The sequence below is a fragment of the Syngnathus acus genome, chromosome 16 (genome assembly GCF_901709675.1).
Source record: "Syngnathus acus chromosome 16, fSynAcu1.2, whole genome shotgun sequence".
In the NCBI taxonomy this organism is placed as follows: domain Eukaryota; kingdom Metazoa; phylum Chordata; class Actinopteri; order Syngnathiformes; family Syngnathidae; genus Syngnathus; species Syngnathus acus.
This window is the reverse complement of record NC_051101.1, coordinates 12,609,081-12,636,282: the sequence shown is the minus strand read 5'-3', so window position 1 is coordinate 12,636,282 and position 27,202 is coordinate 12,609,081. Positions and strand designations below refer to the sequence as shown.

Below are 27,202 nucleotides of genomic sequence, written 5' to 3'. Positions count from 1 at the left end.
AAAGAGGCGTACAAGGAATCTTTTGGAAAAAGTGTGTTTTAATAAGTTTAAGAGCGTTTTAATACGTTTTAATGTGCTTAAAGTGTTCAGCAGAGGTAGAACTATAATAATAATAATTTACTGCAATTCCATTTCCTATCCTTTGAAATTTGAACAAATGAGTTTCTTGTGGCATTTCGGTCCAAAATATCAGCGAAGTCCAGAAATGGCCGCTTAAAGGCCCTCCTTGGTATGATGTCTACGCAGGGAACACATTGTGCAATGATTTGAGACAAAAATATGGTGATGATGATGATGACGATGATGCGTTAAGAGGCAAAGGAGGAAGCAGAGACAGAGAGAGAGTGGACACAAGCACCATCATGAGCACTTTTATCGGCCTTAATATCTCCCCGAGCACGCGCGCACACACGTACAGGCGCACGCACACGCAGGGCCGTAGTTAAATTGAAATATTTGCCGGCGTGTGTCACAAGCATGCAGCATGGTAATTATGACAGATCCGATTAGGCGGTTCCGAGTCGGGCGGCTCCGGGCTGCAGGTGCGACCTTGTGCATTCCTGCGTGTGTACATAAAATTAATTACAAGCATGGAGTGGGCGAGGGTGGGGGGTGGGGGGGGTGGCGAGAGAGCGCGCCCGGGCGGGGCGGGGGCGGCCGCTCCCACGGGGGGCACCCTAATGGAATATTTTCCCTGAGTCTAATAATACAGTTGGTATTGACTTGAGGTAATTAGGGGGATCATTAAAGCGCTTTTCCCGGCGTATTTGCCTGCCTGATCAGATTAGCGGGAATGGGCTTCAGAACAAGCCCTGTGTGGTCTGTCAGGAGGCGAGCGAGCAAGGCAAGGAGAGGCAAGGCGAGGAGGATGAGCTAGCTAGTGATGCTAAACCAGTGATGGATGCTGAGTTTGGTGCCTGGGCCTTCAGCGGCCTCTTAATGCCACCAAAGAGCGTGTTGCAATTTCAACAGCATGCAACATTATCATACAAAAATACTGATTATTAAAAGAATTCATGCTAGGTGAACTTGGCTGGAACAACAAGTTTTGCCAGACTATGGCAAAATACTGGGAAGATTCCATTGACATGGCAACATCGAGGCTGAGAATTGATTGGACAAAAAGATCAAATCTCAAGGCCACACAAAACGAGCTAAAAGCTATTTCTTTCTTTCTACCTTTTTAAAGCGTCCGCCCAACATACACTTCTGTAAAGCTACTGGTCAAACTCACGAGCTACTTCTTCCTCTACTGTCCAGATTATTTCCCGCCCGCCCGTGAACAGGAAGTCCTTCCCCCGCGGGGTTGGCGTCGTCCTCGGAGGAGGGAGGTAGGTAGGCGAGGAGTGACGCGTCAAAGCCGACAGATGGGGTGAGAGGTGGCGTAAGCGAGATGACAGGGGAGTCACAAAGTGCTATGAGCACGATCAGTGACGGCAGGAGGAAAAAGATGAGGAAGATGAGGAGGAGGGGAGAGAGAAAAAACATGCTGGTGGGAATTCCACCGTCCATTAAACAATTTAAAGAGAGGCTCATTTTCAGAGGGAAGGGGAGGATGCCGCCGTTTGCCGGATAATTCATTCCCTAAATTAATTATTCAGACAGCTGCCTCTCTAGTTCTGCAATAAGAGACAATTTGGTTCCCATGGCAACCTAATAAGCAAGCGGGAGATAAATAAATACATGAATAAATTAATAAACAGATGCTGCCTGTTTTTGAACCCCTTCGGGGCTGCCAGCTCTCATCTGCCTCATTTTTTACGGCTCTGCAAACATTACCAGCAAGGTACGGCGGGCGACTCCCCGACAAGAATGGGCTCGGTTATTAAACGTAGATGATTAATATTGTTGTTATTATTATTAATGCCGGGCACGAAGAGAACTGTGATCTCTTCTCCTAGTCATGTTAAAAGTCTCCTTCATTTTCAAAATAAAATGACATTTAGAGTTGCAATTGATCATTGAGGCTGGAACAGGCCATGAGAGATGACAAAAACAAAAGATTAAAAAAAGATATCTGTCGAGTTGTAGCAAGCACAAAGGACATGCACACTAATATATGCACCACATTTGGAAATTTGCGTTTAGGTTGATAGTTGACCACTAAGGCCATAAAAAGTCCTTGCAGATGAAACACCCCCGCCAAAAAAAAAGGGAGGAGTTAATCACTCCTTTCAAGCCATGATGCCACACAACACGCACACACACTGAAACTACAAATCACGTCGGTCCACTAAAGTGATTCCAACCAATTAGTCATTTTCAAAACAAGATGGCAGCAGTTGCAGCTATGTCGTCACCCTCCCTCCCTCGTTGCCCCCACCCTCCACAGACCGATGGCCGCCCCGCCCGCACCCTTCCCTCCACTCTTGGGACTGCCATGCCAGGCGAGTGCAGGGCGACAGATGGCATAGCCCCCCCATCCCCACCCCCTGTGCCCCCCCACCCTCACTCTCAACCTACTCTTCCACCACCTCCCTTGCCCACCCCCTCTGGTGGACCAGATCAGTGCCATTCTGTCTCATTAGAGCCTGGCTAATTAGCGTCGCCTCTTCCAGGGAGAATGAGCAAGGAAGGGGAGGCATGTGGGGCCTGGGTGGGGGTGGGGGGGTCCTGGTGGAGCGGCTCGACAGTCTCTACTGGTCATTGACAAGTCGGAGGGCTTTGAGCCCAGGTTCCCAGGGTGCTTGTTTTATAACAGGAGGGACTCTGATTCCATCTGTTGTGAAATTCCTCTAAGGAAGTGTCGGGAATGTTGCGACATAAAAGTTGTGTCAAAGGAATGAACGATACTCGAACCTTAGCCCCCCGCCCCTCCACATCAAGACAACCTGTGTCGCCCCCAACCCAATTTTAGCCTGCCAAGCAAACGAGTAGTTTTGGTTTCTGCCAATGACAACAAGGCGCTCGAAAAGCGGCACTGCTGCAAATAGCGATTATTTACTCAACTGCAGATGGGAGAGGCGTCGACTTTGGCAAGTCAAAAGTGGAGCTTGAATTTTAATTTGTGGAGGGGCAACTGTTTGTGGGAATACAAATCAGACTAAAATAAAGCTTTGTTGGGATTTTAAAAGGCATTTTCTAAACTGTATGCGTCGGTTCTATGGAGTTCTTATTTCTTTGGCATGGCTACGTCCATTGTCCAGTCATAAAAGGTATAGAAATGACCGTTTACCTCCATGCTACCAATCGCAACTCTACCAAAACGGCAGACACAACAAACATATCGGAGCTGTAATTCTATTACGGTAAATCTATTAGTCCAATTTTATGACTACTCTCCATGCAATGTCCCGTTCAAAATGGTCCATCTTGAAGAAGCACAATTCAGGGACGAAGATGAGAGTGGAGGATGGGCCCGACTGGCGGGAAGCCCAGATGGGGGTCCTGGAAAAGAATGGTTGGGGGCAGGGGCGGGGGTTGGGGGGGCTGGCACAGTTCTGTTACATCAGTGTGTTCGGTTCTCGACTATCCGTGGTGCATATCGGTGGTTCTGGTGGGCTAGTTCTCTCTTGAGTAGAATAGCGATAAACACTAGTCTACTGATGCATGCAACTGTGTGTGTGTGTGTGCGCAATATGGACGATGTGTAGGCCTCTCTCATTGTATTCCGCGTGTGTTTCGGGAAAAAGAGGGGAAGGGCAAATGGCGGGGATGTTGGATTTTTGCCATCCTTTTCCCCTCTCAAGGCTCGTAACCATCGCGGGCGGGCCTCTGCCAGCCTTTAACTACGCGCCCCTCACCCACACATTCAATGTGGCATTTCCATCCAGCGCACTTTAAAGACCAGGGAGTTCTTCACGTCACCTTTCGAGTCCTCACTTCAGTGATTTATAGTCGTAGTAAGTGTTAGCGTCATGAGTCGTGGGGATCCATTTCTGAATCGGTCCACTACGCTCCCGTTTGGCACCTTTAAGGCACAAGGTTGTGGTACCCAGGTAGAAGGGTACAGAAAAAGTGAGTTATGATCGTATACGCTAACTCAAATTGTTTGGCCAAAATAACAGCTTGATATTGATTCGACAGCCATCTCGTACGGAATAACAATCATTACTAGCGCGGCACTCAAGAGAGTGTGAGGAGGGTAAATATAGGGCGCTAAATGTGGGGAAGGGGGCTTCACATTTCCACCCACACCGCGGGCGGCGATGAAAGTGAATAAAAGTACAATCGTCTGCCCACGGCGTGAAACTCGAGCGGAACCTCCTTCCCCCTTCAACCACGCGGGACTAGCCAAAGATGCGTCCGCTGGGTTCTCATCGGAGTGCTACGTCACGTTTGGAAACTTTCCAAACGTGTTATTAGATGCAAAAGAAGATGCCGTGTGTTTTGATTGCAGACCTGACCAAAGGAACCGCAAAGATTGTCAAGTTGCGAGTTCAGAGGTGGCGACGGGAGGAAGAGCTGGCGCGGAAGTGGCAATGCCGGCCGGCTGGGTTGGTTGGTGGGAGGGTTGGGGGACAGGTTGGGGGGGGGAGGGGGGGTACCAGCTGCCCGGGGAGCGCCCATTACGAGATGGAGGCAGCGATAAGTGCTCTCCTAGGCCCCCTTTCGCAGGCATAATTAGCACACTTCTTATCTGCTCCTCAATTCACATTCACAGCCGCCCGCCATCAATGAAGCAGGCGGGAATCGGCGGCCAGACACAAGCGCGTTCCCCCGCAAAAAAAAAAAAAAAAATGCCTCGTACACCCCTTTCTCCCCCTCGTTTTTCCTCCCCAACCTTACGTCTTTGAACACAAAAACAGGGGTTTGTGCATCACACTTCAATTTGGTCAAACAAAGCAATCTGCCAGTGTAATCGTGCTAATCAGCAGGAAAAAAAAAATAAAGTCTTTGCAGATATTTCGGGATGATTCCACACCCCCGGTGATCTATTCCCCCCTTCCGCCTCCTCGTTTTTTTTTTTTATCAAGCGCGATTGTGGAACTCTTCCAGACTCTGTGAAAATCTTTAATAATAACGCATTATTTTAGGGTTTCTTTTGGGGGGGTTGGAACGGCTTTGTCAAAACGCAAAGTGAGGGGGTAGCGGTCGCACATCTTTGCCAGTTTTTAACGAGCGTGTGAGGGCAATCGTCCGTGTGGGAAGAATAATATCAACAATTTCAAATCCTAAGCCTTCAATTAGAGGCTCCCTGTGTGTGTTTTTGTAAACTGACGCCTGCCTGTGTGTGTGTGTGTGTGTACCTGGCTTTTGGAGGCGGCCACTTTGGCAAAGAGCGCCTGAGAGACTTTAGCCCTCTTCATCTCTCCCTGGATCTCGTCGTAGATGTTAGAGTTGATGTTGAGGATGCAGCTCTCCGTTTTGCCGTTCCACTCGCTGGGCAGAGGGGATGGCTTCACCTGCTCCCAAAGGAAAAATATTTCAAATTCCACAGCCTTTGCTTTGATTCTGCGAGTTTTATTAAGACACCGAACATGTCATTTTTTTTCTCTCAAGTCAAAAAAATAAAAAATACAACTTTAAAAAAAAGAAAATTCTCTTCATTATTTAGAGTATTGTTATGATTATTTTATTTTACTCACAGGAGAAAGGCCCACGGGAATGCGAGGGTTCCAGTCTTCGGGCCGCACGCTATTACAGTCTTCTCTTCGTGGCTGCACAAAAGACAACGCGGCCATTCATTTTAAAAACACACACACACACACACACATTTTGCCAACAACACTTTGATATGCTGTACTCTGTGATTTTGTTCTGGCGTGGAGGCAGAAGGATTAAACAACAAAATCAAATCATCTTCATTCAAGGCGTGCTGCTTCTTGACGAGATTCCTTTGACGAGGCAACAAGTTGCCTGATAAAAACGGAGAAACTATTAGCATATGAATCATCCTCATATAAGCGTGATGACGACGGGTTGGACCGGTGAGGATGCGTTTGTGGTTTCGGGTCGGGCCTAGGGCAAGAGTTACAGTGGTACTGGAACTCGTCATTCAGAGTTAAGTGTTATGGCGGCGGCGCGCACGAGTGCCGCCACATACCTCCGCATGTGTTTTTTTACAAGCCTATAAAAACCTTCCTCTGTTTCGGCCTCAATTGCCACCCTGCATGATTTATGTGCGCATATTCGCACCATATATGAGAGGCTGGCAGATGGCCAAGTGTGTGTGTGTGTGTGTGTGTGTGTGTGTGCGTGGTTTTGCGAGAATTGCCTCATGTAGGTCTACACGAGAGATGTCAGCATGCTTTAAATCACGCGGCTAAATGATATCAGCCCACAGATATTCCACTGATGTTGTTGATTGGAGAATAAGGCCGCAAATTAAAAAGGCGGACTACATTCCATGGCATCCCGACACCGGTTTGACAGCTTTGCTAAACAATTTTTTTTGGGGTAATAATAGTAAAAAAAGACTACTGCAATAAAAAGATGGATCGAGTCAGTTGTGTTTTATTGCTAACTAGCGAGGCGGAATTGGCATCGTAGTGTCAGACTGGTATTGGCGTTTATGAATAAGTGGATTTTTTTAATTTATTTTTTTTAAATTCAGTGCTACTGTTAGCAAAAGATTCTGAAACAAGGCATTTCAACAAATAGCTTTCTTCCTTGACTTGGGTGTTCTCTCCCGTTGACTGAACTGACACTTAAACACAGTGAGTCCGAATGTGAAGATGAGCTTTCAGCTGCAAAGTGGAAGCGCGGCTCCACCGCTTCACAATCACACTTTTGACTTTCTGTGACGGTGCGCAGCCATTTCAAAAGAGAGGGGGGGGGGGTGTGTGTACGGTTTATAGGCAGGCGACTATGCGAAAAACAGGACAGAGGAAGTCATTGTGGGCTGTTCTCGGCGGCAGGATGCTGCTGACAAATGCACTTCTCCTCGTACGTAGGGTTCCTTTCAACACGGATCACTGACTCGAGTTGTGTAGTTGTACATTTGGGCTTAATACCCAGCTTACTGGGGGGGGGAAAAAAAAAAAGTACGATTGCTTTCTTTGCAGGAGATGTAGAAGACTATGAAGGGCCGAAAGTGCCAAAATTAAATAACCATACCATTAAATGTTTAATTAAAAATGCCATAAATTAATTCAATGTTTCATTTATTAATTAAATATAGATTTAAATAGATCAAACGAATAAATGTGCCATTAAATAATTGAATGTGTTAGGAACCGTCATTAATTAAATTTCCAATGATTATATAAATACATATTTCTCAATTTCATTAAAACTGTAATGGTTCTGTGTTGCAGTGTTTCATGAATTGAATTTATGGTCAAATTCTCAGATATTTTTCTATTTCACCAGATATATTTGATTCATTTCGACCAGTTACAGAGGATGGATTCTGCTTTAAAGCGGAGAGAGTAATTGAATGGCCTCACCTGAACAGGCCGGTTTGGGGGGGTGCTGATGAGCGGGGCGGCGCCCATGGCGGACGCGGCGGTCAGGCTGCGCTCCCTCTCCTCCTGGTAAATCCGGTCACGCTCGGCCTCGGGCAGCTGCAGGAAGTTTTGCATGGCGCGCAGGTTAACCAGCAGCGACTGCGAGGCTGTTTTCGGGTCCTCTTCTTTGCGCAGGATCTCAGACAATAAGCCCTGTGGCGACACACGGACAAGGAACGTTCATGAAAAATTAAGAGTAGTTGTGGGAAGTGGTCGGGAGTTGCATGAATTGCTGGCTACTACTGGCTTTGTCCCTTATGGGACAACAATCCACCAAAGTCTTCATAGGCCAGGGAAGAAAACTGGTCAATAGTATTATCCAGAAATCAGACTCTCAAATAACATCAGAGAAAACCAAATTGGAGTGAAACTGGTTTCCAAACCCTGCGAGCAATCTTGGACATATTCTTAGAAGTGTGACACAGCTGGCAATCAGCATGTCCTCTTGTTTACTGGTAAATAGCGTTCCGTGGCGCATGATTGGCCCTTTTTAGGGATCTCTCGGTCACACGCTGAGCAATTCTCTCACCGTCAATAGGTGTGATTTGCTATGAAAACAATTTGACGGAGGCAATTTTCAGCCACTTGTGAGTTTATTTGTCAAAATGTTGGGCGGTGTTTGGTGTAAAAAGGAGAAAGTGTTCTCTTAATAAATGTCCATAAAAGATGTAGACTCTTCAGTGCAGAATTATACACTGGGCCCTTGTTATTATTCTTGGATCAAACAAATTGCAATTTTGAGGGATTCCCCAGAGAATAGAATTAACACAAACGCAGCAAAAATAATTCAGCCCCTGAAGGCAGTTGCATTTGGCAACATGAAATTTGGTAAGCGTGTCTATCATGAGTAGATCAAAATATAAACAATTCAAAGTCTCAAGAAGCCACAGGAAGTCCGCCATTTTGGTTACAAGTGGCCATTTTTGGTTCAAGTTGGTCAACTGTTTTTATAGGGTTTTTTTCCAGCCCCTGAAGGTGGTTGCTCGGCATGTCTATCACGAGTAAAAACCCACAAAAAGTCTCACGCCATGCCTGACAAGAAGTTACCAAACTTGCCATTGAAGTGCCATTTCTTGCCCAATCGATTTCGTCAAATCACTTAGCGCTTTCTCATGAAAAAAAAAAAGTTTCCATCTCAAGACCAATATGGCACGTTCCGACCAGCCGAACTGATGGCTATCAAATTTGTAGCACGTACATCAGACATCTAGATGTCTGACACGAGATTGTAAAAGTTGTTTTGTTTTCATTGCGTGTGGGTGGAGCAGGGCAGCCACATTTGATGACTGAACATAAATCACATCCTCAGCTCCTCCTTAAGCTTCCCTAACAACACCTACAGCTCAGCTTTTATTAAAAAGAAAAAACAGCTAATAAATAATCCCCCAAAGACAAGCTCCCAGACGGCACACAAGGCCACCGTCTTCTAGCAGCACAGATAACAGGTTGTTGTTTGTGTGAGAGACGGAGGAGAAACTCGACTGAAAGATTTTTATCATGTGTTTTTTTTTTTGGGGGTTCATCGAAGGCTTGGGGAATCGTAATAGCAATTCAAACAGGCGTTGGACTCACCTGAGTTCTGTTGAAGGCCACTCGGGCAAAGACGGCCTGCGATATGCCCGCCCGCTTGAGCTCGTCTCGGACCCACTGGTAGATCTCGGAGGACACCTCGGTGTTGGACCCCACCTGGGGCTCCAGGGGCTTGGCGTGCGAGCTGCGGTTGACGGGCGGGTGGTTAAGGTACTGTTGCGACAGCGACTGCTGCGCCAACAGACGGTTGACGGCGTACTGCTGGTTGAGGATCTGCGCCATCACCAGCTGCTGGTTGACCAGCTGGGGGCTGATGGGAGTGGACACCATGCCCGGGTGGTGCAGGCCGGGGGGCATCTGCCGCCCGCCCGCTTGACTCCCGCCGTGCTGCGGGGGTGGCGGCGGGGCGTGGGACAGCGGGGGCACGGGGGACGAGGGGGTCTGCTCCGCCGTGCTGCCCGGGATGGGCTGTTGCTGCTGCTGCTGGGAGAAGCCCAGGTGGTTGTGATTGTGGTTGGAGCCAGGCGGAGACAAGTCGGACAGGCCGTCCATCTCAGCTGGAGGGACGACGGTAAGAGGAGGACAGGAAATAAGGACGTGAAATTCAAAATAGTAAATGTGCTGAATAAATGGGTGGGAAGACTGGTGATGGAATTTGGGGAGACTCCTTTGCTTTGTAGATTCAGAAGGAACCGTATCTGGCTGTGAGGCCACGACGGCAATTAACGGCAGGGGTTTGTTTAAACGCCGTTCTTAACCGGCCGCATCGGCAGATGACGAATGTTTGTGCTTTTATCTTTGGACGTGAATGCGGCCTTTTCAAATTTCAGTGAGGGGGCCGCATTCATACGTGAACACCTCCACACTCAGCATTCACACAACTTGATGAAAACGCCACTCCGACATACATTTTAAGCAGATGATGAAGATTAAAAAAAAAAAAAAAAAAAAAAAAAACCCGCGTGGACCTTTTCCAAAAATACGCACCGTCGTCGCGCCAGTTTCTTGACTGTCAGCGAGCACAAAGCGAGCGGCCGAGATGAGTCTATTGAGCGTTTGTCAAAAACAAATGATGACGGAGGGGAGGGTGACGGGGGTTAGTGGGAGGAACAACAACAACAAAACAAAATCATCCTGGTAATAATCACGTCTTCTTTTTCCCGTAATCCCCGGGTCTCTGATGGCATGACTTGTATGTGAATGTGTGTGCGTGTTAGCGCTGGGGGGCATTGCCATGCAAATTGAATAGAGAAAAGGAGCATGCGGTCCCCGAAAGGAGGAGGAGGAGGTCCTCCTGTGGAATGGTGCCACAAAAGGGCCCCGGATTAAAGACACAATGGCAACGTGATGTGGGCCGCGGGGGTGAAGAAGTGAAGGAGGGGCTGAGGTTACATGAGAAATCAGTCGGGATGGAAAATTTGGAATATACTCGTTCCACGATCAATACAACTCCAAAGCCACCCCGGTTGTCATAATCTTACATGAATCAAATATTTTAGAAAGAGAGGGGGGTCCAATATTTTGGATAAAAATTCAGAAAAATGTTCATGAATTTTAACTTTGCCAGTGGGTGACACCAAGTGTGTGTGTGGTCAAAACATACCTAGCGCATTAGCACGGGGGCTCTCGCGAAGGACGCACGTGCCCAGGTAGCCCTCCAGCTGGGAAGATTGGCGAATGCCTGCGGAGGGACAGGGCACACCAAAAGTCAATATGTCAGCCAGGCACATTAATGACTGACAACCGTGGGAAGTAATACAGAATAACAGCGGGCATGCAGAAAAAAAAAAAAAAAAACGTTATTAATAAGGCAAAAAAGTTTATTAATAAGTTTGCTACGATTCAATTTGTGTGCCTTAGGGGAAACTAAAACAACATAGATGTGAAGCAGTTAGCAGACACATAGATCTTAAACAACTGAAGTGTGAGGGATTTTAATCCTACAATGACCATTTACAGGCCAATGGGCCTTGGTTGGGGGGAAAAAAAAAAAAGAAAAGAAAAAAAGCCCCCCTAACCCTCCATTTGTTTTCAGCGTGATTGGATCAAATCAAAGCAAAGTCAGCTCAGCTGCTAAATAGTGCGGCGTAATCTCAAATTATTAGATAACAAGATAAAAATGTGTCGGCCGCTTCATGTGACAGCAGCCGAGACAAAGACGCACTTAGTCAGATAGTATATTGTATTAGTGCTTGTGTGTGTGTGAAGGACAAAAGTGTGTGTCAGATTTTTTTTTTTGTAAAACCCCACCCCGCCCGGTTCTGCTTACCCATCATATCCTTTGTCTTCTTGAAATGTTTATACCAGCGCCCGAATTCTTGACACTTTGCCGCTGACACATTTGCATAGTAAGTGCTGTTGACAATGGAGGAAATCATACTCTGAAAGAGATTGATTGAGAAAGAGCGAGAGAGAGAGAGAGAGAGCGAGAGAGAGAGGGGTGGGGGCAAGAGAGTGACAGACAGTTACATTAGAATCCCGACGCGGAATTAAAATAAAATAGTAATTAATAAAATATTTGTGAAACAAGCGCAGCGGAAAAATAAACTCAATGAGAACTTAAGAAAAAAAAAAAAAACCAGTTCACAGATGTGAAGCAGTTATCAGACTTAATTAATTTTGTGCTATCGAGTAACGGCCAAATGCATTCCAGTGGTTCTGTTTGGTGGCCCCCATGCAACACAGATGTGAAGAAGTTGTCAGAAATGACGGCACAAGTGAAACACATCAGGCATGCAAGCAGATTGGGTTGAGAACAACAAAGGGAAATGACAAAAAGGCCTTTGCCTACTCTGCCTTTTTATCAAATGCCACAAGAGTTTGTCTGGAGTTTTTTTCCTTGTGTTTAATCATACGGGGAAGCTGTGCATCTGTTGAGCACAGAAGAAATCTTTACCTTCACAAGGCGTATGGAGTCGTTTAATAATAATAATCGCAGCAGCTGGTTCCGTTTGAACCAATCTGTTGGCGACTCGGACTTGAAGGAGTTGGCGGGTCGCGGAGAGCTTGTCGGCCGCCGGACCCTCGCCTTCCTCCTCCTCTTCCTCGGAAATTAGCAAAGAGGTTCTTCTTCTCCTCCGTGGCGGCTTTTCATTATTAAAATGAATGTTTGAACACCTCGCTGGCCTCCGGGTGTATATCGAGGTTGGCGTGCGGGTGGGGTTAGTTTTTGATCATCATACATATTCAAAAGAGCCCAACCATCTGTTTTTAAATTACAGGTATATGCCGTCTTTATCATTTTCCGTAATGTATGCGTTGGGGGAGGATGCAGGCGAGCGCAGTAAGCTCCACCGAGACGCTGATGATGCTCTTCAGCAACAATAGGAGATGATCCCCGCAACTCCTGACCTCCTAGTCACCCCGTTTATTTTTACTATGAGGAGTAGAGGCAATCCGGGTCATTTGTGGTGTTTACAAGAAGCCCTGTTAGCAATGCGGTGTCAGGGCTAACCGGTGTTAGTGAAAGTTGGGATGCATTTCAAGAAAAATATTTCGTGTCAACTGCCTTTCATGGCAACAGCGGTGAAGGGGTGTCTCAAAAAACAAAACAAAAAGGAAGATTGTTGTGGCCTGATTTGATTTCTGACACAAGGACAGTTGTCAGGAAGCTTGCGTTAGAGCACGCGGGTGTTTGGTGTAATGTAACCCAATGTCATGTTGAGTTACATATTTCCATTGACTAAATACGAGTTAGTCCTACTGGATTTGTCACCGGTTTATAGCATATGTTGGATCAATGTATCCCAAGCGACACCTGGGGAGGGGAGGGGGGCCAATTAGTGTCGTCTGGGTTGGGGGGGGCTCAGAAATGGAGGCGAGCGGGATGAGGCACATTCGGACATGCGGCGTATTACAAAGCCACCTTTTGTGGCTGGTCTGAAAAGCCTTCATTCAATTTGAGTTGAGCTGAGCTGAGTGGAGGGTTAGCAAGGCAAAATATTCCTTTTAATGGTTCATACATTTATGCATGACGGCCTTCGTTTCGTCCGATTGGAGTTTAGCCTTTTTATCTGGGCTTTTAATGTAGTGAATGCTGGTGCGTCCACCGCTACCTGGCTCAGCCTGCCCAAATTCCCCTCCAGCCAGCCATCCATGTTTTATTTACAGTGTATCTGGGCTGAGGCTCCCTTCGCTCTTTCTTACCCCCCCCCCCCCCCCCTCTCTCCGCAATGCCTTTCCAAGGCTGGCTTACCCTCGGCGCCATCTTTGACACAGATGTTCTAATAAACGCTGCTCATTAATCAGCCCTCTCCCTCAATATATCACGCCGGCTCTCTCGCGGGGGGCCCGGCCTCGTGATTGCGTGTGTGCGACACACAACAACAACAACACAACACGACACATAACAGAACCCTGTGATGCCATCTCGGTACCATTGGGAAGGTTCTATTCCATGTCAACAGGTAACATGGTTCTGCACCTGTGTGTGTCGTGTGTGTGATAGCCATCTGCAGCTCACTGAGCTTATCAGCAGGACCAGGAAGTGGCACTGGGCGACTATCAGGCCCCAACATCTACTCTGTTCCCCATCGAGGGAGACAAGAAGTGTGTGTGGTGCAGCGTCTCACACACATACGCAGACGGGCAGATTAGCACACCTACACAATCGGGCACATGCGTTCCAATTCGGGCAGGGAGCAAAACTGCATTTGCCACCTCGCCAACATCGCAGCTCAATTATGCCATCCACCTCAACGGGGGTGACCCACAAAACGCTCCCTCCCCCCCAAATACATAAACGCGCACACACATTTACACTAAGATGGCATTTTGATGACTCTTTGCAGCTGGCGCATCCGCGTGTGTCTGAAGATTGGGGGGGGTTGGAGCTCGTTGGTTGCCATAGTTCCTGTCCAAGTGGGCAAAGCGGGGCTGCCAAGCTTGGTAGCGACCAACCACATCGCTAAACCCTGATTGGCTGAATGAAGCGAGTGGGATTAACACGCTTTTAAGCCTTCAGTGTAGCGGTCGTGGCTAAACACGAATATTCAATTCGTGGACATGACACCAATGACTTTAGTCCCTGGTGATAACCAAGGACTGAATAATTTTGGCAACATTGTTTGGGGGGAGGATAAGGAAGGAAGGCGGAGCACGCAAGGATGGGGAGAAGAACTTCAAGACAGATGTGCGACCACTAGCGCACCGTGCCGCCATTTAAAATAAATAAACAGCTAAATAAATAGTCGACAAATAAAAGGTGGCCCCCTGAGTCGTGCTTTCCAACTTCCACCGCGGTTCAAGGTAACAGAAGTTGAGCCAAAAAAACGTGTCGGGTCAAATGGAACCCTACCGAGATGACAGATGGCAAAAGCATGGAGATGTGCGCCGGCCGCATCGATTGCGCGAAGGTGCGAAATGAAAACAAAGCAGATTTTCTTCATGACCCCGGGTTGCGGCGCTGCTAAGCGACACACAAGCTGTTGCCTCTGAATAATAGAAAACAACTAGGAACTTCACTTTGTGTTTTTCCGCACTTGGTTTATCCAAACGATGACGATTGGATGTTGCTTTGCTGGCATTACTACATGGCTTGAAACAAAATGCAAATAAAACCTGTTTTTATTGGCGAAGCTCATTCTGAATCTTCTCAAACAACTCCCTCTTCCATTTTAGCCTTTTAGGGTCAATTTGGCCTTTTCCTGGAGTCCATCAAAGGTCAATTTATCTTTGAGATTGTGCTACCAAATATACGACACAGATGGGCGACCTAAATTGCACCGAATTTGAAACGCTCAGACGTCATTTCCACAAATTCTGAAAACTATAAACCACACGCCAACATATTAGCACCCAAAAATACAGAAACAGCTCTAGCTACAAGCTCAATAACGGACATATTGTTATACAATAATAATAAAAAGAAGAGTTGAAGAGATTTTTTTGCACTCACTAGAGAACTCAGGCATTCTTCAATTTAATTTAAAATTGGTGTGTGTGTGTGTGTGTGTGTGTGTGTTTGCCTGTGTGTGTGTGCGCACTCTCTTCTGAGCCTTCTTCACATATGGACCGTAAACAGGGTGATTACCAGACTGGGCTGGGCTCCGCCTGAACGCCACCCAGGGACTCTTTACATCATCAGCGCACTGCTCATGCCCGGCTAAACACACAAACACGCCGCCGCATTGCTAAAGAACACACGTACACACGCATACAACAACTACACACACACCCACAGTGCACGAGAGGGTCTCCAGGTGACCGTAGGCTAGCCTGAAAGGAGATGGGGTAGCACATATACTGACAATATGCAGCACAATGAAATACACTTTGGACTCACGCATTGCACAAACTTTGCATCGACACACGCGCGCACACACACACACATGCACACACACACTCACGGAGAAATATGGCCGTTTCATTGCATCGAGTCCAGAGCTGCCACCGTGATATAGTGACTAGAGTGCCTGTTTAGCAGGATATATGCACACTCGTGTGTGTGTGGCTATTGCAGAGTAACTCACAAGATTTTGCCAACAACAATATTGTGATGTCGAGATAATGGAAATGGATCAATTGGAAGAAAACCATCTGATGCCAGGAAGAGTGCCGTAAACCACAAGCTCCTCAAATTGGGGTCCACATAACATGTAAAATATATGACATGTATTATTGGAATGGGCATGGATGGATGGACATTATAAATATTCTCTCTAAAAAAAAAAAAAAAAATTAAGTTAAATTGATATCGTCTAAATATGTGACTTTTTAAAAAAAAAATTGGCAACTACACAATTTATCAAATTTAGCCGGTTCTCCGGAACCAAAAGGTTTGTGAACCACTAACCCTAAAAAAATAAAATGAAAAAATCTGACTGTTCATTTTTGTGGGTATAAAAAGCAAAGATGTGCTTTCATTGGTTTGGATTGGAAAGCTAATGGAACAGATCAAACTCAGGGCATTTGATAAAAATGTAACAGTAAGTCAAGGACACAAAGTGTGTGTGTGTGTGTGTGTGTACTTTTGTGCAGCATAGCTGGCCTATTGGTTGATCTTAGAATATGTTTTAAAGGGGGAGTAATAAGCAGACTGGGCTTCAGCACCTGTGATAAGGGGCATTCTTTAGCCAGAGAGCTCTGATTCATGTCTTTGAGTAACTCCTTGAGGGCGTTTCTTACTGTAGAGTGGCTCCATTGCTCTGGTGGTAGGTCCTCCAGCTTAGGACAACTGCGGAGACAAAAGAAAAAAGGGGGGTAGGAGATGTGGGGAGGGAGGGCATTTGAGAAGACGATAGGAATAATGAGAAACAATTCAGATGGAGAGCAGGCAGATAGCACTGATGCTATCTTGAATTAAATTATAGGCAGTAATTCAATGTTCGACATGATTTAATCTTCATTAAAATGTTAGGACAATTCCTTGAAATGTGGGATAATAAAAGCCATCTTTGAAATCGGCGGAATAATACAATAACCTTACGTGACGCTCCGATTCAGTAGTTACGACATGCCCCTTCGCTAAGCTAGGAGGGCAAAGTGCAGCGCGTTTCATTTGAGTGGACGACAAGAAAACAGTTTTTTTTTTCTCCCAAATGTTGTACGCTTTGACGTTGACCTCATAAAAATGGGTTAAGAAACAAGCAAGTTACGACTTTATTTCAATATCTTGGATGGGAACGTCGCCCTTCCCAACATGGCCGACACGTCGGGCATTTCATTAGCCGGCTGCTACAGTCCGGAGGTACTTTCAGGAGTGCATATGACAAGTACAGTATATTCCAAACGGGATATACAGCATTGGTGTGTTTGAAGTGGCAGACTGAGCTGTAAAGAAGAAGCACCATCACCACCACCACCACCTCCTCCTCCTCCTCCTCTTCCCCCCCCTCTCGCTCTCCATCCTCTCAGTTTTCCTGCTGCAAGCGCCCCTCCAAGACAGACAGATTTCATTTGGCGCATCAAGCAGATGCATCTGGAGATTAGTCGCTCGCTCTCTCCCTCTTTCCCTCTCTCGCTCCCTTGCTTTCATATTCTCTCTCTCTCTCGCTCTCCTGATTGTTCTGATTAGTTAATTACTTTATACAACACATCTGCTGGATTGATGCATGAATTATACATCAGCTGCATGTGGCCGCCGCCGCCGCCGCTGCTATTATTTTGTCTTACTTCTACCTTCTCAACGCGCTCTGCCAAAACATTGGCTACATGTCTGCAGTAGTCAGGTGGGGGACAAGCGATGTGGATTGGTGGGGGGCGGGATAATGGGGAAAATAACAACAAGGCGCAGGAAATGTACACGCAAAGTACATTAGCGTGTTAGCTGATTCCAAATTGGTGTCGTTTTTACTCCTGTCGGGGTAGCCGAGGGTCTAAGGGTGTCAAATTTAAGAGTTTGACGACTAGGACGAAAATGTATTCGCAATAATTTATGTAACACAATACATGGGGGGGAAAATACAAAAGAATTTGAGATACGTGCTTTGATGGACAAAGTATTAGAACCATCAAAAGGTCTCTGTATGAGTCAGTAAATTCATTTAGGAATTGCGTTGGAATTTGTCGGACAGATATGACCACATGACACCAAAGAATTGCTCGGAATCACATGAAAGGGGGGGAAATTCTTTTTTTAAAACTGTTTGTTCACTCAAAACCCTCCATTTACATTGTCAAAATAAAAATCTTTTTTATTTTTTAAATGTTATCAAAGCTCTTTTTGTGCTGGCCTTTTTTTTTTTTTTTTTTTTACATAACAGGCAGAGGCTTTGAATTAGAATGTACATGTTCGTCTAAATCGTTAGGAACGAGCTCAAATACGGCTCGTCTTGTGTCGTCCAGCGGTACACACTCAATGCAGGTATGCGACACACGCACACAGACGGGCACCCACAATCATCCAAGTGGCACCGGTGTTGAACCAGTGCCAGCTGCATGCTAAGCCAGCGTAGCGTTGTGGGGGCAGGTCTCTAGAGATCTGCTCTTCCATTTTTTCTGTCACTTCTCTACCTCCTTCTGTCTCCCATGTTCATCAACAAAGACACACACACGCACGCTCGCTCGCTCGCACAGCAGCAGGAACACAGAAGGTTGTGTTTATTTCCAGCATGCTGGCCTTGAATGCATGGATAGCCATCCTCCTCCTGCTCACTTGCGTCTCCCCTCCGGGTTTTTTGAGCTACCGCAGCAATTTGCTGTGCGTTTGTGTGTGTGTGTGTGCACGTGAGCGCCCCTAACCTGTGCAGCTGGATCTTGAGCGTGACCACGTGGTAGACATCCTGCAGCATGTCGGCCACCGTGGCGTCAGGCGCGTCCGTCACGTATGACAGGGGGATGGGGTTCCACTTGCCCACCTGAATCATACCTGGTGGAAGATTGAATATTATTCTAAATTTTATTTTGGAGGGGGGGGGTGGATAAGGAAGTGCACGACGACGACTCTTACCTTTGGCCTGGGCGGCTGAGCTGTGCGAGTAGCCTAGCGAGAGCAGCGCCATCTCGATGAGCTGGTTGAAGAGCATGTCCTTGCGGACCAGCACGAACTCGGCGTGCTCCTCCTTGCTGTCAAAATCCAAGGGGTTCTCGTAGTGCTCCACCACGCAGAAGACGGGCAGCATGTTGCCTGCCAGACACACACACACACACACACACATTGCAAACTTTTGAGTGATTGCTGTCTATGCACAAAGGTCATGTGAAGATCATAAAAAATAATTTTTCGTCTTTTATGGGACAATTTCTATCTTGACCCTGTCGTCCATTTGTGTCGACACCAAAGTGAGAAATTAAAGACTTTGGCAGCGAAAGAAGCTGCATAGTAACCCATGCTGAAGCTCATTTTAAGATGCGGTTTTAGTCGTTTTGTTTGCTGTCTTTGGTCAGTGTGAAATGGAGGAAGAGTACTTTGACAAAAGTTTTGGACCAACAGCAAAGAAAAGATGTTTCTACATTTGCTAATATTTTATCCCTCTAGACTTTGATGTGTCCTACGAGCATAAATTAGCGATCTTTTTTTTTTTTTATAAATGGTTCTAGTACCACTTAAAAAGCAAACTGGGAATAATTTTGTATGTATGTTGGCTAGTTCTCGGTGGACCACATTTTGAAATCTGGGGATGGGCAAAGTTCTTTTATGAGAATCTTCAATGGGCACAATACTCGCCTCTAGTCGGAATACCTTTGGATCCATATCTAAACGCGGTTAAAAGTTCAAAACCTGTCTAAATATCACTACAGCTGCAAAATAATATGAAAAATTCCCTAAATAAGAAAAGTACTTTGAAGCACACCGCGATGAAATGTTAAGTCCACGAGAGCGAGGTCATGTTCTCCCACCATTGTCCTCTGCCCATTAGACGTCCTAATATTTCCCAATCCCTGGCATTCCAGAAGATGCGCGCAGAGCCCTGGCAAAACAATCAATCGGCCCACAGATGCCCGGGAATGTGCTGAAAGGGCTGCTTTTCCTCCTGCCTCCATTTTAATAGATAAAGATCTAACAATAAAGACTGCTGTGTAGGTTCATTTGAGAGGGGCGGGCGGGGGAGGATCAATACCGGCTTTGTTTCCCGGGTAGCCCGCAGACGGGCGGCGGTAAATATTGTTCCGGCGCTCGGACACAATGCCCGCTGTGGGCCCTCTCGCCAAGGCTTCGGCGAGGCCCTTCCGCCGCAGATGATGGAGGTGAGAAATAATCCTCTCTCAGTTGGAGCGCCGCACTCGCAGATTTAAAAAGGAAAAAAAAAACGGCACATCCCAGGACGCCTTCACAGCTAACAACTCTCAAACAAAAACAGATTTTAAATCATGAATGAGAAAATAAGCCCATCAAAAGGAGTTGCAGTTTCTCCAAAAATAATTTTGACAGTATGTTGTAAATTTTCACCTATCACGGATAGGTCTGGAATATTAAACAATAATTGACTGTTTAGTGGTCCAAAGCTTGAAACGTGGGCCCTCTCGTGAAGGTTTGGCGGCGGCGCGGCACGGCCGCTGGGCCCTCCTCACTCCTTCCACTCAGAATGATGAAGGTGAGGAATTAGGCTCTCTCAGCTGGAGCGCCACAGTCGCAGATTTAAAAGGAGCGACGGCGAGGAAAGAACGGCCCATCTGAGGACGCCTTCCCAGCAAAACAAAGCCACTGTACTCACGCCAAGTGCAATTAAGACTCGGAACCTGCAGCTTTTCCAAACTCATTTCAAAAACAAAACATCGTAACTATTAAAAAGAAAAAAAAGAAAAAGGGCCCCGCCTCTTTTTTGGACAGCTTTGGCGGGCTTCAAGAAAAACGATGTCATAATCACAAAATGGCTCTTGGAGGATGGGGAAAGTGCAGGCGGGTAAACAAATAAAGGTCAGTGGAGACGGTTTGAGTATTCTATACCTGATTGCATATATAAAGAAAATATAAGTGAAAAAAAATTAAGTGCCTTCATTTAAAAAAATAATTGGGGGGGTGATGTCATCATCGCAAAGTGGCTCTTGGAGGACGGGAACGTTGCGGGCGGGTAAACAAAAAAGTCGGAGGAGCGATGACACAGCAGCAGCGAGGCAGCACGACACAGGGATGATTCTCACAGTGCTCCTCTGTTTGCCATTGTCTGACACAATAAATGTGTGTGCGAGTGTGTGTGCGTGCCTTTGCATGCTGCGATGACTAAAGGAGCATTGTGACGAAAGTTTAAGAGTTTTGGAGCGCATGCATGCAGGCAGAGGGGAATGGGGAGGTACAAACATCCTCAACTTTAACTGGAAATGAGTGTGATTGGGTTAAACTCAGCAGCTTTTTTTTATTATTATTATTACTGCACCAAATCTTCATTAAATCTGTCTGATTTCCTGATTTTTGGTTGTGGGGCTAAAACGACAGCCAATGACTTGGGTCTTTGGCTTGCAATTTCCTTGCCCCACTATAAAAGAACTTTAGCGCTTCTTTTAGCACGAGCAGTTATCTGGCGCAACAGCAACACGCTCTTAGCTAGCTCGCTATGCTAACAGCGTCGCCCGTAGTGCTACGATTATCATTTAAAACTTAGCGCACTGTGTAAACTGTGAATGTAAAATAGTTGCAAACAAAGGATGGTACGAAATCAAATGTGAACGCTATGTAAACCAAAGAGACACACCAATGTTAAAGTGACAGACGTAGGCTAATTCGAAATAGTCGTCGGAAGCATCTTATTTGTTTGTAGCTCCAAGCGCTTCTTTTAAATGTGTACATTTGTTTAAGAAGCAGACATCATTCTAACACAAACACAATAAACTAATAACTAGCAGACAATGTCGGAAGTTTGTGGTAGGACTCAGTGTTCGTGTTCTACGGGCATACCGCATTTCAATTTTGAGGGAATTAAAACATGTGTAAAAGCAACGTACCACGCTTGTGGTAGGTCTTGAGGAGGTGATTGGCGGGCTTGTAGGGCAATCCGGACAGTTTGGCGCCGGTGCTGCCCAGCCTGGCCCTCCCCAGGGGGCTGCCGTTCTGCTCCATGCGAGGCAGCTTGGCGGGCGGCGGCTTGGCCTCGGCCATGCTGTTGACCAGCTCGGCGTTCTCCTTGCCCAGACACGTCTCGCTGAGATGGTCCATCATCATCTCAGCAACCCTCGACTCGCTGCGGTCACCTGTGAAGACATGGGAAAGTTCTTAGCGCAGGGTCTCAAACACATATGGGTGGTGGCAAAAGAAACATTTTGTTATAGGTTATATGTTAGCCTAAGAAGTCTTAGCATGTGAGCTAATCGCCTTTGAAATGGTTCCAACGTAAATTGGTTTTGACTGCCTCAGTCAGCACTTTTTTGACTCGTTAGCATAAAAACTGTTAGCATGTTAGAATAGTAGCATAGCTGATTGGGGCTGTGTGCGACCAAAGTTAAAATTTTAAAATCTTTACGCGCGGGATGCACAATGTTAGCATACCAACTGTTAGCATTTTAACAACAGTTGTTAAAAACTGGACTCTTGTAAGTGGTTGAAGACTTACGTGTTAGCACTTCTGTCGGAATTGCTTTTTCTATCGCGTTCACTCATTTTTTTTTTTTTTCTTTCTACCACATGTATTATGTATGGACGTCCCACTAGCGAGTCCCACGCGAGGTGGGCCAAACAAGTTGATTTTTTTTTATATAAGCGAGAACACATTAATTTTCAGGGAGATTCCACTTGGATGCGTACAGTGGCGGGCTATGAGGTTCTGCAGCCGAGCACGCAGGGTGGAGGATTGGCTGAGGTTTGGACAAGGCTTTCCGTTGGTTTGTGTAACAACACGCAAGGAAATTTTGCAGTGTGACAACTTAACAGGTTTAGACTTTCCTTTCTGCTCTAATCCACAATTAAGTCAGTTTGACCCATGACGTGTGTGCTGTCATTCTATTTTTGGTCATTGATTTGTTTCATTTTACCTCCCGTTTTGTTTTTGCAATACACTTGAATGCAATAATGACAGTTGATTAGTTATTTAATTTCTCAATGAAAAGAAAACTCAATTATAAAAATCTTGATAACAAGCCTACAGTGTGCATAACCACACTTGTAAGTAGTTGTGAATTTAGCTCAATTAACATTGTGGTTTTAAAAAGTTAGAATTATTTCTTATTGTTGTTCTTCAACTTTCAAAAAAGGTTCCATTTGACCCATGTTTCAGTTTCAACAGTGTCAGAGATTAAATGAACCCCCCCAAAACCTTGTTGTAGTAAGTTTTAACTACTTCATTGTCTTTTGTGTAATTTAAATGGGTGGATTAGATCCTGGGGTAATTTCTTTTTCCAAAAGCCGCTGTAAACCCCGATAGTAGGTCCATTTAGACAATCACAAACCCGAAGAAAGTCACTTCTGGAACAGGCACAATAAACAACAGAAGCAAAATCAAGGAAAGCAGAAGCATATGGGTGGATGGACAGTTGTGCACAATCAAACCACTTTCACACAATATAGATTAAAACAACACACACAAATTGTATCGTTTGAATACAGCCATGGCCGAATTGTAGTGTCTATTAGGTCGTTTGCTGGGGTTGCACGAGTGTGTAAGAGTCACGGTGCATGTCAGTGCATCGTGTTAATTCACTGGCCCTGTCAAAGAGGACAAACTCGACCACCCCCGCATCCAAAGATCATCAACTCCCCCCATTCATGACGCGCAATGAGCCAAGTAATTCCCTGCAATTAGGGCAGAAAAGTGAGGGATGAGGGTGGGGGCATAGAGAAGGAATCCACACCACGGGATCAAAGTCAAATCCACATCAATAATAATTATTATATTCCTCTTGCATCTCCTTTGCATCCGTGAAAAGTTATCATGGATTTGTGCGACGTCGTTTTGCATTCTACTCTTGACTTTCAGGAACATAGTAAATTAAAATCAGCTGGGGATTTTTAAATGACAAATTATTGAAACATGAGAAGTTGTAAGAAAGGAGTTAGAAATTATAGGAACCAACCTGGAAAGAAGCAGCTTGCCAACCACTTGGATTCCTCTTTTCTTCAAGTTTGGCCAGGGTAGACTGATAAGTTTTAAAAACGAATAACAATAATAAATAAAGCAAACTTCCTGTGGGCAGGTAAGTGACAGCGAGGGCGAGGGAGGGCGTGGAAGTCAAGCCGGCTGTTCGGAGGCTCCGGCGGGCAAGAGGCGGGACCACCAACCGGTGTTGGGGCTGGGTGAGAGTCTGCGCTACGTTAGCTTACACCGTCCGGCGACATGGATGCGGACAAACAAACCGAAGAAAAACAACAACAAGCGGGTGCAAAGTGAGCAGTTTGCCACTACTTCGCCCAAAAATACAAACATGGCCGTGGGAGGCTGAGGGGGGGAGAGGCTGCCAGCCTGCCCGCTAGCCGCCGCCGGGAAGCGGACAGCGTACGGAACGGAACATGGTAGCCACCGCAGCCACCACAACCCACACAGGCACCGGCGACACCGCGCTTCAAAGCCGGGGTGCTTTGGAACTAGCTAACGAGAAGGCGAGAAGGAACCAGCGTCCTCTCAGCTGTTGGTAACGCCGAGCCGGAACGCGATACGGAGCGGCTTCGCCACATTCAAAACAACGGGAGAGAAAAGACGAGGGGAGGTCAAAAAGTGCCGTTCACTTTCCCGACGTCGCGGATAAACGACGCTCCCCAGCCGGGTGCTCGTCCGCGGGGCTGGTCGCGCTGCTATATCGCCGCCAATGCCGTCTGGAGGTGGAAGAGGATGCGGAGGAAGGTGTCTCGCTACTCGGGCTCGGAGCTCCTGTGCCTCGGCTATCCGCCTTTCGGTCTCTCCCCCTCTCTCGCTCCGGCTCTCCCTGCGTGTCCCCATTAAATTATTAGTTGTATTGACTCATCGCCCTCCTCCTCCTCCGCCTCTCTCTCTATCTCTCTCTCGCTCTCTCCCTCCCTCCCTCCCTCTGCTTCTCTCCCCGCTGCTCCCTCTCCCCTCGGCAGGCACATGGCGCGACCGAGGGGGCTGCAACATTTCCGGGGTGATGGGGGTAAACTGACGGTAAACTAGTCCCTGGAGAGGAGCGGATGATTCCACCTGCACACCGGCCGTAAAAGTCCCGATGGCGGGCGGGTGGGTGGGGGCGCTTAAAGTGGAAAAAGTGCGCGGAGGAATTTCTAATCATCTTGATTGGAGTGAGAAGGACCCCTGCATTTATTAGTGGCAACTATAAATCAGTAAAATCCATCATTCATATTTTCATGGCCACTTTTTGTTTGTATTTATTGATCATCAAGGTGGAAAACGTGGGGGGGTTGTCTCAGTTTTTTCCCCCTTTCCAAATACTATTTACTTTTTCTGTTTTAGGAATAGAACATCAATATTAAATATGCTACAATACAGTTTCTATCTATGGAGAGTACAAATGATTTTTACAGAACATGCAGTGAAACTTTTTCCATTCACTGTTGTAGTAGTGGTACAATGAATCAAGCCACAGAACATGCAGCGACATCACAATGAACTTAAAAATCTTTTGTTACACCCGTTTTTCTTCACAGTTGTCATTACACAACAAAGCCGATGTCAACAAAACACTGACTTGACAATCAGGACATTCTCACATTCCGAGTTCCGCGGTGTAACTTCCAAGAAAACCTGTGTAGCAGGTCATCATGCCTTGACACGATGCCATTTTACCAGCCCAAAATATTTGACAAGCTCCACAAAAGTACCAACTGTCAACACGCATGGAGAGACTGCGCACAGATTGTGCAAATACTCGCAAGCTGACATTGTAATTAATGAAGCAAGCCTATTTTATATACTGGCAGCTGATGTCTCTTTGACGTGTCAATAAATCCAACTGAGATTTGATTAAACTAAACTCTTGAGCTTGTGTCCCATGTGTTGGCATTTCCAAATCATTTATTCCCATAGGAGTGAACGGGGTGCCACGTTGCGCTAGTGGTTAGCACATGTGCCTCACCGCTTTGAGGTTGGGGGGGAGGGGGGGGGGGGTCTGTATGGAGTGGGTTTACCCTAATGAGGATTAGGAAGATGGAAGAATTAGTGGAAGGAGAAATTATTCATTCGGCCTAAGATATCGGCATTCTAAAACAGTCATTAACATTTTAGGCCCGCGATATAAGCGGCATGGTCGAACTTGACTGGAATGGAAGAAGACAGTTTGCAGGCTGGCGGTTTGAGTCCTGCACATTTACCAACCCGCTGCCACGAGATACTGCGACCTCGGTTCGGGTTTTGAGGCACCACTAACAAATTACTTCTATTGAACCACCAAAACATGTCAAGATTGTCAAGGAAGTGGTTCTGCCCGCTCATTTTACCTGCGCTATGCTAGCTTAACTTTGTGAGAAAGTTTGTGCCTGGTTTTCAGATGTGGCATTTAAAATCAGACATCGTTGATCATTTACAATGCACACCACAAATGTGCATATATTCCTTCCGGAACACCCAAAATCCGTTGGGTAAACGCAAATATTGGGTGCACCTGTCAGCTAGCTCAGCTAGCATGTCTGTTTACATGAGCGATCGAGGTTGTGGCCATTTTTTGAGACGTGCGAATCTTTAGTAGGTTTTGTTTTTGCTACTTGTCTGGCACCAGCACAAAACACACACACATACACACACACACAGGCTAGTCTAAGTTATTATTGTTCTTACAGGAAAGAAAAGAACAGTTCACACTTAGCAATCTTTTCATACTTTCCAAAACAATGACCGTCCAATTTGTGGCTGTGTTTGACTGAACAAGATCCACCGCAATTACTTATAACCTGATTTTATAATTAAAGGTGGTGAAGACAGAAGAACAGGAAACCGACAAACAAGAAAGCACGTTTGCTAACTAACAACAAAAGTAGAGGTGGCAAAGCAATATTTTCAGTCGCAACGATAAACGTGGTAATCGCCTCGTCTTTGCAAAGCCGCTGTTTGATAAACAGGCCGACCACAGACGCTTTCACGTTAAGTCACGTGACATAAATGAAGAAGAGGTGTTGCGTTGCGCTTAACCCCTAATCGTTGTTGCACGCAACCGTGTGAGGTCAAAGGTTTGTCTGGTCCTCCTGAATTTGCCGCAAGACGCGAGAACGGAAACGAAGAGTTGTCTCACGACTGCTGCAGTTTTTATTTTTTTATTATTATAAAACATTCTAACAGGAAGTCTAAGAGAAGTGAGGTGGTTCTGCAGTTAAGAGAAAGTGCTGGTTCATCTGATGAGCATATGATTTTGAGGATTGTCCATTTAAAAACAAAAAAAGCCTGTCCAGCTTTAACTAATTAACTGAAAGGTTTTTGGTAATTTAATTTGTGGTCTCAAGATGGTTTGTAGAATTTGTCCAATGAGAGCCTCTGCAACTTTGACTTGTGGATCAACAATTAGATGTTTACTTGAGTAGGGCCAAGGAATTCTAATTTGTATCAGCGTCAAACTGTGCAGCTTTCTTGGTAGACAATCAGAAGTCTGAAATTTGAAAATATGCCTTAATAATTGCTTTAAAAAACAAAATGTTAGACTTTGTATGTAGCTTTGAGAGACATGTGTGGCAAACCTACTGAGTTTCTTGTTGCTGAGTGAAGCTTTTTCCTTTTCTTTTTTGAAGTATGGCTGAAAAAATAGACCAAAAAAGGTCACTTTTATACAAATCAGCAAACTTCTTTTTTATATTTATCATTGCAACGTGTGATCGACATGCTTACGGAATTTCAGGTTGCTCAGTGAAGCTTGAATTTTCAAAAACACCCACAATTACAATTGTCGTATTTTTGTAGCGTAATCCCGATACATGACCAATTTGCCCGAGCTACATACACACATTTATACTCGCTGTGAACCACGAAGAGGCACTGCAAAAAAAAAAAAACACAAGGTGTGTGTCGACATGCTTTACTTTT

The 27,202-nt window shown here is 45.9% G+C and overlaps 1 protein-coding gene across 4 annotated transcripts in view; it reads right to left on the bottom strand.

The window, feature by feature from the left end:
* Nucleotides 1-27,202, bottom strand: part of LOC119135696 (DNA-binding protein SATB1) — a 42,892-nt gene that overhangs the window by 7,633 nt on the left and 8,057 nt on the right. Inside the window, exons 1-11 of one of the 4 annotated variants that reach the window (XM_037273466.1) lie at nucleotides 23,301-24,355; nucleotides 21,240-21,485; nucleotides 18,310-18,486; nucleotides 18,102-18,228; nucleotides 15,972-16,095; nucleotides 11,191-11,302; nucleotides 10,525-10,602; nucleotides 8,964-9,478; nucleotides 7,332-7,544; nucleotides 5,529-5,600; nucleotides 5,190-5,348 (exon numbers count right to left, since the gene is read on the bottom strand). In XM_037273466.1, coding sequence (XP_037129361.1) covers nucleotides 5,190-5,348; nucleotides 5,529-5,600; nucleotides 7,332-7,544; nucleotides 8,964-9,478; nucleotides 10,525-10,602; nucleotides 11,191-11,302; nucleotides 15,972-16,095; nucleotides 18,102-18,228; nucleotides 18,310-18,486; nucleotides 21,240-21,456 — 1,794 coding nt within the window. In that variant the 5' untranslated portion in view covers nucleotides 21,457-21,485; nucleotides 23,301-24,355. Of the gene's footprint in view, nucleotides 1-5,189; nucleotides 5,349-5,528; nucleotides 5,601-7,331; nucleotides 7,545-8,963; nucleotides 9,479-10,524; nucleotides 10,603-11,190; nucleotides 11,303-15,971; nucleotides 16,096-18,101; nucleotides 18,229-18,309; nucleotides 18,487-21,239; nucleotides 21,486-23,300; nucleotides 24,356-27,202 lie in introns of those variants that run through there. The other 3 variants (XM_037273469.1, XM_037273468.1, XM_037273467.1) reach the window with 3 other exon arrangements.